The 18,067-nt window shown below is 41.6% G+C and overlaps 1 protein-coding gene across 7 annotated transcripts in view; it reads left to right on the top strand.

Annotated features, from left to right (window-relative positions):
* Positions 1 to 18,067, top strand: part of FILIP1 (filamin A interacting protein 1) — a 108,139-nt gene that overhangs the window by 49,273 nt on the left and 40,799 nt on the right. For all 7 annotated transcript variants that reach the window (XM_064707409.1, XM_064707411.1, XM_064707410.1 and 4 more), the window contains 2 exons: positions 15,561 to 15,734; positions 17,742 to 17,920. In XM_064707409.1, the coding sequence (XP_064563479.1) occupies positions 15,561 to 15,734; positions 17,742 to 17,920 (353 nt within the window). The remainder of the gene's footprint in view (positions 1 to 15,560; positions 15,735 to 17,741; positions 17,921 to 18,067) is intronic.

Genomic DNA, 18,067 nt, shown 5'->3' with positions numbered 1-18,067 from the left:
AAGAGATGGGGTGAAGCTGAAGCTTCCTGGCATGACAGGAGGGCATGGGGACACCCACACTGGTGGCCATAGAGTGCATCTCTTCTTCTGCTCCTTGCAGCCAGGCAGGGAAGAGAGTAATTATTTTTAATCCACACAAGTTTTTAATTTCATGTCAAACCCCCCATTTTAGTTATTTCCCTGGTACCTGTGTTGACCCATTTCTGAAGTGGGCAAGCTCCAGCACTTTGGCTTGAGATGAGAGCCTGGCTTTAACACTACAAAGGAAGATGAGCCAAGGAAGGCTCCAGCCAAAGTAAATACTCTGGTATTACCTCCTGGCTGTCACAGTGACCTAATGCACTGAGTCATTTCATGGCTTTTTATTTTCAGATCTTTTCAGACATCTCTGGTGGCTGGCTGGCATTTTGTTGGACTGACAAATCATATTGCAAGTTTACTTTGAAGCCATTTCAATTCTGGCAAAGAAAACATTATCTAGGCATATGTAAGAAGAATTTGTTTTGAGAATAGCATCAGGCTGTACCTGTAGGGAGATACATTATTATCTGAATAAAAAATTGGGATAAAATACCATAAATGTTTACCCAGCCATGAGCAGGGGGCATCTTATGCCCATTCCACCAGGGTGACACTGCCTTGGAACCCTCAAACAGTGAGCTCAGCCACGGGAGGTAACCTATGACAGTGACAACTGTGGGGTTAGCAGGGTAAGTTGGTAATGTATTCATGTGCTTAGTTCACTACTCACACCATCTCACATCACAGACCCACACCACATTGATCTTGGTACCAATACTGAGCACTTACTTTACAACTTGATGCCCCAGTTCTTTGTTTTGAAGTCAAATGTGCCAGAAAACCATGGACAGGTGCCCTGGAAATGATGTTTATGTCCTCATTTTTCCCTTGATTGGTTTTTAAAATTATCACACCCTCAGGTAGCTTGCTTGTGCTTTAGCTTCTAGAATCAAGTTGGACTCAGCTGTGCCTGTCTTCACGTTTCCTGGCTGGACCCTGTGCATTTACTGAATATAGAGAAGGAAAGCTTTTCACAAACATCTGAGGTCACCACATAGCCTATGCCTTATTTCTTGAGAAAACAAAAGTGAACAAAAAGTTTACAGAAGCTGTGGGGATGAGAATGTGTCCCAATATACATGGCAGGAGAGCTCTTAAGTACAGCCTCTCTGAAGGAGAGTGGGAAGCAAATGAACTGATGACAGGGATTTATTTTAATGGGCCTACAGCTCAATGGAGTGTATTTTCTCTTGTGAGATCTAACTGCTCATATAAAAAAAAGTAGTGATTACATGGTCTTTAAACCCATATTGAACATATAGTGGCAAAAAATCCATGAAGTATTGCTTCCCATACCTGGAAAAAAAAAATCTAATTTTTAAATACTGTAAAGCTGATTTGAAAAGAAAACTTCAAATACCAGTAGAATAAATTGGACCATAAAGGCATGGCATTAATTTGTCTTGTTGTTACAGTGATTTCAGTCAAACCCACATGTGAATATTATTAATTACAGAGCAAGACAGGCAGTGTGGATCTTTATAATGATGATATAATACTATCTGTGGTTCACAGATTTTTGTCCAATGGCCTATGTATTTGTCCTGGCAGAAATATATTCCCTTTCTGTATGGTTTCTGAGCAGCAGCCATTAATCTTCAGCAATACCAACACTGATTTTCAACATTTCCTGATTGGGGGCCCAAAAGGAAATGAGGAGGAGTATTCCTACATGTTTACGACTCACTCTTTCATTGCATGTTTGGGGAAAAAAACCCACAATAATAAAAGTATATTTATAATGACAGCATCCCACTACAAATCATTAGGTTTTTCAAGGAAAATAATTTCTTATCCAGATTCTGTGCCTATTGCTGCAGGCCAATTTAAGCTTGGGAGACAGTTTCCTGTCCACCACCTCAAAAAGGAGGTTGGTTTCACACCAACTCAAAAAGGAGCAACTTTTCCACTCAAGGCCTTTATTATAGTCCATGTTTCACTGGGTTTCTCCAGTGCCAGCGTGGCATTCATCCCCTGCAGCTCAGCCCCTCAGTCCTGTCGAGGTCCCTTGCATGCCTTAGGGCTGAGGGAAATGTTTCCTGAGAGCAGAGCTCCTCAAAGCCAGGCAGCCATGGGGTGCAAAGGAAATGCATGTTAAGCTGCCAGCTGCTGCCACATTCCCTCTGCTGCAGACCTGAGGGTGCAGATGGGCAATGTGTGAAATGTGATGTCCTGAGCAATAGTATGTATCATATACAAGGGATGTATAAATTAATATTTATTAATTAGACAAGACACAATTTCTGACAAGTCCTCAAACTTCCAAATGGTCTAATGTAACACTGGGTTGGGTTTGGTTTGATATTTGAAGGGAAACATGATGTAGCAGATATTCAGAAGTAAATCTATTTATATACCATTCCTGGTTCAAAAGGAGAGACCAAACCACTCTGCTGTCAAAGAAGTCCCTTCCTTACAAGTATGTAACCAAGACTGCATTTAATGGTTAATTTGAGTGCTTGCAGGAGGTGCCAGAGCAATATCTTGTTGAAGGGCAGGTGTGGGAGGCTGGTTGCTGAAACAAGGCAGGTGTGGGGGAAGGAGCTCTCTCATCCCACAGACACAGGGGGAGCTCACCTTCAGGTGGGCTGCAAGACTTTCAACCAGGGAGCATCAGGGAAAGGGTAACAGAGGACTCTGTTATGTTCTCCCTGGCAAAAGGTCCTTGTGAAACACTTTGATATCAGTGGCTGCACATCTGGCCACCAGGAAGGTTCTCTCTCTTAACAAAGTCAATTAACTCACATGGGTATAGGTGATAAACTACCTATTGCATTTTAACACTTTAAAAGGTATTTTAATATTTTTCTGTCAGTCTCTCTCGAAGAAAACTATGCTTTGTATATGCAAAGGAAAGGAAAATTCTTTACTGTTTCCATCTTTCTGCTTTTCTACTTTCCCTTTTGCAGGGTTACATATTATATAGTACCTTTTATTCTATAATTGCTCTGTTCAGCTCTTTTTCCCAAGAGCTAAATTTCCCTATTCACTTCTATTTGTTCTTTATTTTTCTAGTTGTGACTTTTTTTCTTACTCTACCTTGTTGTCACTTCCCAGCTCAGGCTTCCCTCATCCTGCAGATGCATTGACTGACCTGAGAATTGTGGAGACAAAATTGTAGAATATCTACTGTATATAAAATCCCATCATCTAATTTTTTAGGCAAATGCTCCCTTTAACCTTTTTATTAACTTAGTAAGCCATGTTTTAGGTAGTGTGTTTACTTTGACTACTCATATTGGAATAACAGTGCCAGAACTGAAAATCTTAAATGTTTATCTGATTTCTCCTATTTAATTTCTAAAGAAATTTTAATTATGTCTAGTGAAACCTTTATGAAACTCTGCTATACAGAGATCCTGCTTTGAAAGCCCACCTCTGTCCCTGCTGCCTATAATGCCTGATGTGTTTGTAGGCATCAGCCTTGCATCCTCTGAGCATCCTCTTGCATCCTCTTTGCTGTGCTACTGTACCACATCCTGTCCATTTCCTCTGGCAAAATGGGCTCTCCGTGTCCCCATCACCCCTGACCAGCAGCAGTCACACCCCGGGGTCACCTCTTGGTGGCTGCAGCTGGAGCTGCTCGTGGTGCTTGCTGTGGGACAGAGCTCCCTGTGCCCTCTGCATTTGCTTTCATACTTGGCTTTCTCTTTAGGCATGGCATTACCTGGCCTTCCCATCACTTGTCACTCTGACTGGTATAAGCAAGAGAATTTGACTCTGTAGCTGTTGTTGTGATGTTTTTGTCTGTTTTTCCTCTTGCTGCAGTGTGTAAACCTGCATGCAATGCCTCAAACTGCTTTTGTATTGACTTTTCCAAGATATTGTAACCACCTTGGAAGAAACCACCTAGTTGTTTAGTTAAAAACACTGTACAAACTTCTATATTTTTCTTTAGTGCCTTTTTTTTTTTAATACTCTTGCATTAATATTAATAAATATGGATCTGCCTGAAAGCTCAAGCCAGGAATGTGGGATAGATAGGTGGGTAGAAACCAGATGTGTTTCTTGTGCAGGTAACAGAAACCAGAAGAGAAAGCTGAGGCAAGTTGCCTTGGCACCAGAGAAAGCAGTGAAGAGAAGGAGTTTTCAAATGGTCATTAGCAAAATAGCACAGATTAACAAGCAGCAGATGAGCCAAGGCAGAAAGAATAGGTAAAGCCAGAGAAAAGGGCATGCAGGGTATCTGTGAAGTCCTGTTGATTGAACTGAAATAATTTAGGATTTATGAGCATATCAAAGATGAAATGCAAATTCCCCATGAGAAAAACCTTGGCAAGTACAGAGCCACAGGGAAAAAGAGAAGATAGGGTTAATGTGTGGAGGGAGAGGTGACTTAAGCAGAATGGAATGAGGGGAAAGAGGCTGGGCAATAGAAGAAAAAGAGTGTAAGCAAAAGGGGAACACAACAGAGATAAATGGAGCCAAGCTAGACACAGAAAGTGGGCACACAAAAGGCAAGAAAATGAAGGGATAGATGGCAACCACAGTGTAGCAAAATAAAAGCCTAAAAACAAACCATAAAAATGTCTGGCATATCAGTAAATGAGTAAATTCTCTCCTCTCTGACTGACCCCTGGTTTGTTTGTGTTTTGCTGGTGAAGAATGCTTTTGCAGCACAAAAAAAAAAAAAAAAATAAAATTCAGACCACAGATGCTCTCTTCTATTTTTATTGACTAATTTATAACCAGAGATTAATTTTGTCCAGAATAGTATGGTTTGTTTTCTGTAGCTTGCATTTTCTGCTGTGCAAAGTGCAGAACATACCATAGGAGGTAAGAAGAACTTGTCTAGCAAGTCCCAAAATCATCAATTTTAAAATAGAACCTGCCTGTTTTGTGAGAGGGAAAAAAAATCAGCAAAGGTAGGACAGTATACTGAAATATAGTTAAATTGTGCTATTTAGGCAATTTCCTGCTCCACTGAAATAAAGGGCAGAGGTACTGTCAACTATAGGGATGGTAGCCATCCATCTCTTTGGTACTAAAATTGCTTTAGAATTACATGTCTGCTTTTCAACTCTTCAAAGTAATGCTCCCCAGTAAAATGTCCCTGCCACAGGACAGCTGTAGGCTGAAGACCTCTTTAACAAAGATGTTTTAACATCCTTCTCTAGTAATGCCTGAGCAGTATCTGTTGTGTTGGTTAGGCTTGAAGGATCAGAAGAGAGAGGAATAACTGACAAGTGTCTCTGACCCACTGAACATCTTATCTAGAGTGGAAGGAAGACTAGGAACAGCGTGGGGTTTTTTTTCCAGAAATTCTTCATTTTCTGTTCAAAACAGAATTGCCCACAACCAGCTTTTAAAGTTTTGGTCTTTTTCCAAACTGATCCTCTCTTGCAAACTTTTAAAAATTAGTTTTAAATAGTGATATAATTTGACTATTTCTTTTTATTTTTCTTTACATTTGCTTAGTGGAAATTGTATATTCAGTGCAACAGTAATAAAGAAGTTTGTATCTTTTCTCATTTTTCTTGAAAGTTCACTCTGTGGGAGAGCACATGGCTGATCATTTTGCAATCAATGTTAAATGCATGAGCTTTCTGGCTTTAAAATATCTGGGATTCTTTGGAGAGCTTGCAACGAGCATATGTCTTATGTGTCATAATGCTGTCCAGTACTCTGAGTCACCAGTTGTTAATTTAACATTGCAGTGGTAGATGAACCTGTTTTTATTAACTTTGCTGCCCCAGTTCTGTGTTTATTAAGTTTTTGTCTGTTGTCCTCTAGCTGAGGATCAGATAAGCTCTTGAGAGCAAAACAGATTATTTTTCATCCAAAACAAGCTTTAATAAATGCAAATATAAATCTTAACATAATAATTGTCATAACATGGCTGAGAAAATGTCTTGTTTCTAGGGTTAAAGGCTCCACCTATTGGTTGACTAAAGCGAGAGAAATGTAACATTTTCACATAGAAAACTGCAGGTCCTACTGAACATCCTGTGTCTTGCCACATCTTAGAAAATTGCTGCCTTCACTCTTTGTGTGATGTTCAAAATAAAGTAAACTCTGACTTATTTCAGAAGGCTGGGCAGATGTGGCACCCAAAATGATGCACTGCTGAGGGAGGCACTATGAAGGGAAATCCTTTCCTCAGACAGGAAGGGTTTGGATTTTGCAAGTGATGTCTTTCTTATCCTGGAAATTATTGGTTTTCTTTGCAAAAAATTAGCATCGACTCTTCCATGCCAGAAAAATGAGTGGAACTGAACTAACTCAAATATACAGTTGCATGGTAACTTCCAGACATTTGTCACCTTCAAGTTTAAACAAATCAGAAACAGAAATATTGATGTGAATATGGAACCCCAATTCCCCAGTATTGGCTTGGGCAATCTCAGCAGTTCAGGTAAAACAGCATTCTGAAGGGATTCAGAGTCATTCTTGGAAATGCAGTGGGAGAACAGAGGGGCAAGGATGTCCCCAAGTGGGGCTTGGGGAGGGCAAAGGGAAGGCCAGACATTGGGGGGAATCTGGGGGATTTTGGAGACAACTGAGAGCATCATGAGCATAACTGGGAGCTCTCACTCTGTGCCTTTCACTGCCCACCCACCCCAGGTGCTTCACACTCAGAGTTTGGCCACTTCCCTCATTTCCTCAGACAACTCCTGCGTTCAAATAATTGGTTGTGCTGGTGAGTGCTTGCTGAAATGCAGCCCTACTGTTCTTGCCCATTCATCAGCCACCAGTAACTTGGATGCACTTTGTGAAGCACAGAGCACTCAAAAACATCTCGTTGAAGCCAACAAAATGCTTGGACTAGAGAAAGTTGTGTATACAGTTTATTGCACATGTACACAGACTTAGGTCTGTTAGTGTCCCACACGCTCCTGTCTCCACAGAAGAGGCAGAAGGAATGCCTCTGACTTCATCATCCTGGTGGTTACAGCCCTGCTGGCTCCAGCCTGTCCTGCTCCATCCTGCTCCTTGTGTGCTTGCTCCTGCCAGAAGGCAGCAAGATCACTGTGGAAAAAAACATGCCTGGGCTGATTTGCTCCTCTTGGAGACAGGGTACTCACAGCAGCTTCTTGAAGGGCATCCCTGAAATTCAACTCAGAGCACCTAATTTCAGATGCTTCTGTTCTTTATACTGCCAATGAAGCACTTGCAAACAGCAATTTAGACAAGATGAGTTACACATCTAATGAAGAGACTTTTTAGTTTCTAATGGATTTCAACAAATTGGATGATAGTACAGAAGAACCTGTACCTGGCTGAAATAAAATATAACAGAAGGGGAAAAATTAATAGGAGAACACTGATATTGATGTCAGAGTGCCATATTTTTTGTAGCATTCACAGCATATCTAGATCTTCTATATACTTGGAAATTAAATATCACTCATGGGAGATGTTATTTCCTTTATGGAAAGGAAATTGGAGAATGGTGGGGTAATTTTATGTGTGAAGCATAAGAAAGAGGTTCATGATCCATGGGTCTCTTGTGTCTTGGTCCAGACTTAGTAATAGGGCCAGATGATAAGAGAAGAAAGAGGAAAAGAAATGCTTTTCCTGTTATTGCCCTTTCATTAGTCGCTTTTTCCCCTCCTAAAGCACTTCTAACGGATCACAATATAAGTTCTGGTTACAAAAGGAACATGGCAGCTTTATGGCTAGATGGATCAGTCCGTGGTTTCTGCTTGCTGCTGGGCTTCAGGCCATGTGAAAAATATTATACAGTTAGTGTTGGCTGAGACAAAAACTCTACGACTGGGTACAGCAAACCCAAACCAGTGGGTTTAGCCATTGTGAGGCATTTCTGGAGCATGTAGAACATATCCCAACATGCAGAGTCATGCACATAACTTGACAGTGACCCCTTGCCCTGGTGTCTCTGTGCTGACTGGATCATGACACTGTAATTCTATATGCTGCAGTGACTGCCCCACGGCTTGATAATATCAAGTAAAGCACTCTTTCAGTGTGAAAAGACAAGACAGGGTATCCCAGACCATAATAATTCTGAAAACATCAAGCAGTGTGGAGTTAATACTTCTCAGGGTCTTGCCATGGGAATTTTGCTGGCTGTGGCCCAGACTACAGATAATTAATTATGTCAGTGAAAGGCTCTGGTGGCCTGTTTTCTTCAGAAAAAAAGTGACATCATCCATGGAGCGCTTTGGCAATAAAGCAGAACAAAGCTGTGTGGGCAGGAAATAACAGACAGATGTCTTCTAGTGCTCATTTGATCTGTTTCAAGGCTTGCTGGAAGAAGTAATACATTGCTCAGTGCTGCTTCTCCTCAGCTCTGCAATCTTTAGCAGGGACTTTTTCAAACATAACAGGCCAAATTAATTTCTGATGTAATTCTTCTGGAGCCACTTCAGAAGATTTATGCAGTGGCTGAGCTAGTCTATCATGTGCCTCTTCTCCAGTATTGATTTTAGAAGAGCTTTCTGAGCTATCACAAGATAAAGCACAATAAAATTAAATACAGTGTAGAGCTCCAAAGGCATCATACAAGGCCAGAAAGTTCTGCACGGTGTGGAGAAGACAGGGCAGTTCTGTTCAATATCCTCAGGGCCATGAGGGATCATTTGTATTTCTGGATCTATATTTCACTTACCCTTTGTACAAAATCAGCAATCAACAATGGTCACTTTTCGTCACTGAAGTAATCTCTACCTCCAGAGTACATCGTGTACCTAGACTTGAATACAGAAAAGTTAAAAGAAATTCATGCAAATGAAATTCCCAGTTTCAAGTATTAGGAAATTAAGCTAAGATGAAAGTTTTTAAAAAACTTTGCTGTACATGAAGTCTTCCTTGCAAAAAAACCCCGATGTGTTCCTGTTGCTGGTGCAGCCTTACTTTGACTCGAGTGTGCAGTTTTGGTGCCACAATATTAAAAGATATAAAGCTATTAGAGCATGTCCAAAAGACAGCTGTGAAGATGGTGAAGGGTTTAGAGGGGAAACCATAGAGCAGCTGGAGTCCCTTGGTTTGTTCAGTCTGGAGGAGACTGAGGGGAGATCTAATCACAGTCCACAACTTCCTTATGAGGGGAAGAGCAGGGGCAGGCCCTGATCTCTGCTCTGTGGTGACAGTGACAGCACCCAAGGGAATGGCCTGAAGTTGTGTCAGGGGAGGTTTAGGCTGGATATCAGGAAAAGTTTTTTAACCCAGAGGATGGTTGGGCACTGGAACAGACTCCCCAGGGAAGTGATCACAGCACCAGCCTGACAGAGTTCAAGAAGTGTTTGGACAATGCTCTCAGGCACAGGGTGTGACCTTGGGACTGTCCTGTGCAGGACCAGGATTTGGTGTTTGGATTTGTTGTTCTCTGTGAGTCCCTTCCAACTCAGGACTTCTATGATTCTATGATTTTATGTAATTAGCCAGCATTTTGCATGGCTAGCATCACTGAGTGAGCGATACAAACAAGGCTATTTCAGATATCTGGTACAGGAGAAAAAAAGGATTTACTCAGTTTTTGGCAAAAAGATCTTTGTGTGATGCAATATGCAATAGAGCATCTAACCTCCCTGCTTTGAAACATGCTTTGTACAATGGAGGGGCTAGAGAGAGCAATCAGGCCTTTAACAAAAGTGTCATTCCAGCTGTCAGGAGTAGTTTTTACTACGTTCTGCATACATATTTATAGTATTATAAGACAAAATTAAGAAAGAACACTTTCCTTCTAATTATTTTTGTTTCCTCCTAAGATAAGAATGAAGGGAAGTTATTTGTCTTAAACAGGGACTAGTGGATTAGTGTTAGAAAAGATTTTCAGATACAGGTGTTTGAGTGCCCCTGCTTGAAGGTGCTTGCTTTCATTAAAATCTTTCATTAAAATAGTGATATTCACTTTCTGAGGTCTCTAATGGAACTTTTCAGAAATGAGGCTATTTCTGCCCTGATAGCAGCACATCATGTTCTGGATAGCGCAGAAAGCAGTGTGAGAACATTCTCCTGATCTCCCTCTGGATGCTTTGAGTGTGATGTTTATTAACTCTAGGTGAAATATTTGTAAAGCCTACTGGCATTTAGGAAATCAGTCACTGGTAAGACCCCACCATTACATGGATAACCTGTGACCTTATCTAGTTTCGGATGCTGAACAGAGCAGCTGTTGTGCTATAAATAACCTGAACTGTGTGCAATGCAAAGAACAACAACACAAGTAGAAGTAAAGGTTCCTGTCTGTGGTTTCATAGTTATTTTTTGTCATCAATCTCTGGCAAAAAAAATACAACTTCATAAATATTAAACATCTGCTACTTAGTGCACTTCCTTGTGTAGGTATAATAAAGTGTCTTCATAACCAGAAAAGAAATATTCAAAAGCTGGAAATACCAGGTTGCTAAAATATTACATAATTGCATTTCTCGTAAACGCTACTCTTGCTCCTGAATTTTCAAAATTTCTTTCATCTAATTAACAGGATTGTTGTCATGTTACTGAAATACAGAGATTTCTCTAAAGTAGTTAGATGACTACAGATGTGGAGCTATGAAGGTAATAGGTACCAGTAACTGATTTTGAGAGACACAAACTATGAATTTGTAGGAAAGCTACTTAGGAAAAAGAATCAGGAGAAGAGTTTAGACATGTACTGGCAAATAATCTTGAGCTGGGTTTTACACCTGACAGTGTAAAACAGTGATTGCTTCAACTCCATTCAACCCATCTTGAACACAATTGGATCTTTTCCCCCGATTTACTAGATGCCTTATATGAAACGAGTTTGATCAGTTCAATCCCATTTCCCAGGTGACAAATGGCCTGTGGCAAAAATTCCCCGTTTAGTGGGTGCTGAGTTTTGTCAGCAGGCTCATGGGAGAGGCCAAAGACTGTGGGAATGGGGAGAGAGGGCTGTAGTAAATTGGCAGGGCAGGGCATGAGGAAGAGGCGCGTCTGAACGCCCAGCTCGCGTAACAGTCTTTCCATTGACCAAGAATCTGGTTGCTAGGCTGCCAGACCCCTTTTACAAGCAGCAGAGTCATGCTATTGTTTCCTAAATGGTTTCAATTTTATGCAGGAACCTCTTTACATCCTTTCTATATCTTTTAAATATTTTACTAGGCGTGTAGTAAGGCGAGGTTTGGAACACGGCCCCCTGTTCCGCTCATTCGGTGAGCAGAACAAAGTCCTTCTCCTTTATTCTGCCAAAAAGTGAGTGCCAGCCTTCCATCTGGGCAAGCAGTGTGCACTCATGAGAGAAGGGGAGCATTGTCTTGGATTTCCCAGGTAGTAACACAGACCCCATCTCTTTGGTAAGTGCACTCATGAGTGGGGAATGGAGGGGAGGGAAAGGAGAGCAGGCAAAACTTTGTGGGACAGCAGCGCTCCCCAGCACCTCAGGCCATCCATGGGCGTGCTCAAGAGCTGAGGTCATCAGCCTTTAGATTTTGGCACCTCCGGTAAGCATAAAACAGGCTTAGAAATAGTTCAACTTTACAGTTCTTCTATCAGCAGGAGCAACCGAAGGAGTTAAATGAGTACATCTTTAATCTGTCTTTATTGCTCCTACTGCTTAGAGAATCTGGTACTTGGGAGGCTTCATTAATGGAAAAGTATCTTTTTTTTCAAAAATTCACAACCTTAACAATATAGACAGAAAGGTAGCTCAGTGTTTTCTCTAGGACAATTGAAGTAATGATAAACTAATAAAAGTAAATTTTTTAAATTCCATATTTTGACTTAAAAGAGCTTTTCTGACTAATTGCAGTCTTCTGGACTTTTGCAAATAAGTTTCATTGTGTTACAAACTGTTGCAATATGCAGTCTTCTCAAGCCTGGATGCTCTTTCTCATCACAGCACCAACAAGACAACAAAACAAAAGCAGGACTTGAGAGATGATTTTCCTGCACCAAAAATCACGTTCTTTCTACCAAAGCAGCTAAAAACTGTTCTCAGGATTTATACACAAGTTTACTCACAGTTTGAAATACCTACCTTGTGTTTGTCTCCTAGCTTATGATTTACACAAAACAGGATTGTGCTTTGGGGCAAGAGAGGCACCAGCAGTAGATTTCCACCACTAGAAACAGCTTGCTGAAAACTCCCTCTTCTTAGCTAGGGATCCCCACTTTGAGTCTCTCGTGCTCAAAGGTATGCTACTTCAAAATTCCCAGGTATGGATTTTGAAGTAGCCCCAGCGCTCCTCTGCAGGATTATTCTGACTTGTTTTCTGAAGATGGTCTGCTTCCTGCAGATCACTATACATTGGAAGAAAACACCTCTACCTGACCTCTCTTCCAGTTGTTTCAGGGGAAAATTAGTCATCTGGAGAAATATGAAATCACAAGATACACAGGCATGCTGTTTCAGCTCCTTCCCTCTATACCGTCCTGAGGAGTTTCAGAGAGACTGACTGGAATTCACAAACCCCGAGGCTGATGGATGTTGCTTGGATGTCTCTCTGACCTAGGTTAGCTGCCCTTCAGAATCTCCCCATGATGGAGCTTGTTTCTGACCAAATAAAAGCAAATTTGTCTCCAGTTTATTATTAGCATTAGGTTCCCTTTTAGGTCCAATGCTTCCTAGCAACCTGTGTGTCTGTTTGTCATTTGTTTTTCACAAGCTGTTATCACAACTGAAACAAAGTCCTTGGTGAATTAACCGATACCCTTGAGAAGATAAGGATAGGAGAAATGGCTGAGCCCAGAAAAGGCAAAAGGCAGCCTGCCCCATTAATGCCATCCAAATCTGAGGGCCAGCAGAGTGTGGGGTACCCAAGAAGGGTATAGGACAGGGCATGGTGCTACCCAGCCTGATTCTGGGCTAGGTACCCTCCCATGGGCTGAGCAAGGGCTGTTCAGTGCTGACTGTCCTGCCCTGTTCCCTTGGAGCTAGGCACATCACTGCTTCCCTTTTAAGATGAAGCAATGAATGGGGTTTTTTTTCAAAGTTCTGAACTGAGCTTGGGCACCTATTTTCCTTCTTGGGGTGTCAGTTCCTCCATTCAGCATCATCCATTCCCCTGGCTTGGGGAATGCAGCATCCTTCCCCTGCAGGACCCAAACCTGCAGCATCCAGAAGCCTTTCTCAGTTAGCAGGGACACTCTTAGCTGTTTCAGGGACTCTTATTCCTACTCCCTTGTGCTAAAGTTGATCCATTTGAACAGTGAGTGATGACAGACTAATGAGGCCTGAGGGAAAGTCAGGCAGTGCACAACTGAACAGGGGCTGGGGCACTTGCTGGGCAGAGCAGCTGCCTGCACAGCTATTTCTGTATCAAATAACCACTGCAGGGAATGGAGTCCAGCTCTTTGCTCTGCCTATTCACAATGTTAAATCCCCAATCCTGAGCTGTCTCTGTCTGCTCTGCCCAGCCCTGCCAGTGTTTAATTATGCCATCCAGGGCTCCACAGTTCCAACGTGAGAGAATGAACTCATCCTCCTCCCCTCCCAAACAGGGTCTGAGGTGTGCCTGTCCCTGAGGAAAGGGCTGCGTGGGGTATGAAGCTTTGTGTGCTCAGAATCAAAATAAAAAAACATTTCAACATGATTGGTTGTGTCCCTTGGTGCAGAGGGTAAAAGGGAGCTGCTCCCTCATCCCCATCCCTCTGTGCTGGTGCTCCCTTTGCACAGCGCTCTCCCTGAGCATGCCTCTGGCACAGGGAAGCACACAGCAGGATACCAAATTAGTTCATTGCAACAGGATGAACCTCATGGCCTCAGAACTGCCTCTTCCTAAAAGGGCTTAAGACAACACATCATAAAATCTGGACTTTTAGGAATCCCTCCATACTCCCATGCTATCCTACTGGACATTTTAAAGACTTTTTCTTCAATATAGAAGCATTGGCCTCATGGTGATGAAGACACTAAGACATCTGTTATTTCCACAGGGATAGAGAAAAGTAATGCATTCACAAACCTGTCAAGAACCTGCCTAAAATAACATTTTTCCTATATTGAGAATGGCACAGTCTTAAGATGTGATGTAGTGAGGTGTACATGCTCTTCTGCCTTTCTTTGGGACTAGCTCACATAATTCACTTAGTTGTAAGTGTTACAATGTTAGTTGTAACATCCATGAGTGATGAACCTTTCCTGCTCTCATTTTGGAATAAGATTAATACCATTCCAATTTGCGTTTTGTATCTTGCAGACAAGTGCAAATATTTTACTTCAGGTTACAAAATGTTATGCATAATGTTACATATATTGGGCTAGTTCTTAATTAGATGGCACGATCTTTGCCTGAAGTTCATTATTTATTTCCATGACAGACCGTTTTAAATTAAAAAAATAAATTCAAGGATCTTTGCCATTTCCCAAAATTATTTTCTTGCTAATTTTAAAATTAAGTAGTTTTGTTGAGCTGTGGTGTCTCTGTGGTTCTGGGTAAAGATTTACAGGGATGAACAGGGATGAACTGAATGCTGTTATGAACAGCATGGAAAAGCGTGAAGAGTTGGTCAGTTCATAAATCTTAAAACAGTCATTGCTTACACAGGGGCAAGATTTGTAAAGAATTTTTTCCTAAAATGTCTGAACCTTTCCTTAGTGCTTAATTTACTTCCCAAGCTCACATGGGTTGTCAGAAAGGCAGGCAAGAGAAAAATGCCCATCCTCTTCTGCTCCCCCATCCATTTGCACTTGTGGGAAAGATGTTCTCTAGGGAAATCCAGGAGCCCACCAAGAGCCTGTAGGTTTTACAGTCCCTCCCTGGACTATGGCCTCATAAACATGCCTTGAAGGACAAGCAGGTGCCCTGCCCCCAGTTTACAGATGGCTTAACAGGTGTTGGCAAGCATCATTAGAAACAGAGCCCTGGCTTAAGTGTTTGTCCACAGCACAGCCCTGACGTGCTCCTTGTTCATAGGCAGGTGGCCCTGCAGAGCTGTCTGGCCATGGCCAGGTGTTTGCTCCTGCTGCTGGAACTGGGGGCTTCCAGCTGGCTGCCCTTGGCCACAGGCGCACCCCTGCTCCCAGCCCCTGCTCCAGCAGCACAGCCCTCCTCCATGGCTGGGAGGATTTGCTCAGACTTACCACGTCCCGTTAGCTGGCGTCTGCAATGTCTCAGGTTTTGTTTAAAAAAAAAGGAAAAAAGAAAAGTTATTTTAAAGGTTACTTGAAAAGAGTATTTAGCCACAAATTCAGTTAGAGAGTGACTAGGAGGTAACTGTCTGAGAAATATTAGTTCAGCTCACTTGTGCTGCTTGTTCTCCTCATTTCCTTGTCCCTTCAGGGAACACCATGGGCAACAACTAAAATCCAGTTTATGAAGAATAATGATGTTCTCTGGCTATAGTTGCAACTCAGATAAAAATTCATATCATTCAAATGTAATGTCATACAGGAACAGAATAATTCATCCCTAAAGTACAATATTTGTATTGGACTGATCATGTTTAATCTGAGATCTCCCAACATTTTTATATTTGCATTGACAGCCTGTCATTTTTCTAATTTATTTTATTTTTGTGTAGGCAGTCTGTACATATGAAATGCCCCTATTTTCCCCATGTTCCCTCTTGGTTAATAGGTTGACTCATGACAGTGATTTGCACTGTTACAGGCAAGGGAGGATGTGATCCACATGCTGAAGACAGAGAAAACCAAACCCGAAGTTTTAGAAGCTCATTATGGGTCTGCAACTCCAGAGAACGTGCTTCGAGTGCTGCACAGGGATGCCATCCTCGCCCAAGAAAAGTCTGTAGGGGAAGACGTCTACGAGAAACCAATTTCAGAGGTAACAACTTCTTGATTATTATGTATGTGCAGGGGGAAGCCTAACCGGAAGTGAGACTCCATATATTTAGGATGTACTCAAAGCATGCAAGGGGATTACACAGGATTTGTACACTGAAAACAAAATCTTGCTCACTCATATGCAGAATAATTTGTAAGCGAAGTCACTGGATTTGAACACAAACCATAAAGAGGTTTTATTCTTCCAAGGGCTGGTGCTGTTAAGCAAGACCAAAATCTTTGAGTGTTAAATTTCTAGTTTTTAAATTCCTTTCAATTACAGGCTTGAACTTCTACTGCTCACAGCACTGGTAACTACTCCTTGATTTTCTTGGCATACTAGAACACTGTCATGAGGGTAGTTAAGAAAAAAAGACCTTTGGAGATTGACCATATTTATGGGATCACAAATCCATATTCATTTTACATCACTTAGACTCTAGGACTGCAAAGTCAGTTCAGCCCCTAAAGGAGACTTACAGGACTCCTTGCTTTAAAATTTAAGCAATAAATGAATGTCAAGTAGACTTGAGAATTAGAGTAGACCTGAGAATGTCTGAGGCCAGAGTGAATGTCAAAATAAACAGCCATTGCTCCTGTTCATAGTTTCATAACAGTCCAAGTCATGGGGAAGGAGCATGCAACAACAAAGTTCATCTAATTAGAACATTTAATTCGCTCACCAGGAGTTGTGTCTACCATGGGATATTTTTGTACTGTGTATTCTCATTGAAGAATCTCCTGGAATTTTTGGGACGTTAGTAAATAAGGAAATCAAACCATAGTATGTGGGAGCATGCATAAAATCCTCTCAAACAAGATTAAAAGAGTTTAGCAAGGCTTTTTTTTCAAAGAAGCTGAAAATTTGACAGGGACCTGAATGTAAAACTTTTGTCATGTGCAGATTCACAAGGCTTACATTGAAATAAAGTAGAAAAACTAAGTGCAAAAATCTACTCTGAAAAGCTGAATCCAACCTGGCTCTTTGATAAAATGCAATGATTTTTTCACTTTGACTGCTATGCTCAGCTTCTGGAGACCAAACTGCCATGGTCCTCCTGCTCTCTTATTTCCCTCAGTTTACCAAGATATGATGTGAAACAACAGCAGCCCAGGGCAGCTGGGGCTGAGGAAGACGAGATTCTCACAGGGCAAGGGTTGGGAATGGGCAGAGCAACCAGACAAGTACCAAGGCTTTGGGCTGCTTTGGCAGCGAGGAGGCTGGAGTTGGTCATCTGCACCCAAGAAAAAGCAAAAGGAGCAACATGAATAGCCATGATGATTTGGAGTGCTCTGGCAAGGTTTTAGACACACATTCCTGTTTGTTTTTTTTTTTTTTCCCTGTTTGAATAATAGCTGGCATATTAAATTAATAAAAAATACAGAGGACAAAAAGGGTAAAAGGTTGTGAATAAATAAAGAGAATTTCTGTCAAAAAACAGGCTGAGGGAAAATTCCTAAGGCTTATATTTAATTGTATTTGGTAATGTAAAACTGCATCTGGACAGAATCTAAATAATTTGGGTCTTTAATCTGAGCAGAGTTACAGGTGTGTTAAAGATGTGTAACTCAAATTTCAGTCTTCAAATTAGACTTTATGCTCTTCATGCACGTGTCCAGTCCCCATACAGGTGTGTGAATTCAGGCTCCCAGGCTCTGAGTTCTGAGTTACAGCTTTTTCCCAGGGAAATGAAGAAAGCGTGCACAGCACCTCACCACAGGGGAAATACAGCACTACAACAATATTATTTGTTACCCTAAAGCTGAGTGAAATTCTGTCCTTTGTGCATCTGAAAACTGTGCAAATGTTTATTGCTAATATGTCATCCAAATAAATCATTACTTTCACAGGGCAGTTATTCTTATTTCTAGTCACTGCTTTATGTAAAACCCAAGACATATAATTACGGGACTTGCATTTAGCAAACACAACATTGTTGGTCAATAAATCAGATGAAGTAAGCAAGGAGACCTTTAAAACAGTCTGTTCTCCCTTCCTCCAATCCAGCTGGACAGACTTGAAGAAAAGCAGAAGGAGACGTACCGGCGCATGCTGGAGCAGCTCCTGCTGGCAGAGAAGTGCCATCGTCGCACCGTCTACGAGCTGGAGAATGAGAAACACAAACACACAGATTACATGAACAAGAGTGATGACTTTACCAACCTCTTGGAACAGGAGCGGGAGAGGTGAGTGAAAGACCAACCCCAGTGCTTGTCCCTTCAGCAATGACACAGCCAGGAATTTTCTGTGTTTAAATGACACTAAACTTTTGTGTAAAACATCTGTAAATGTTGGTTCACTCCTGTCATTTGTACACACGTTAATGTGCAAGT

This window comes from Zonotrichia leucophrys, chromosome 3, assembly GCF_028769735.1.
Source record: "Zonotrichia leucophrys gambelii isolate GWCS_2022_RI chromosome 3, RI_Zleu_2.0, whole genome shotgun sequence".
NCBI lineage: Eukaryota > Metazoa > Chordata > Aves > Passeriformes > Passerellidae > Zonotrichia > Zonotrichia leucophrys.
Note: the sequence above shows the minus strand (reverse complement) of the source record. Positions and strands in the feature narration are given on the sequence as shown.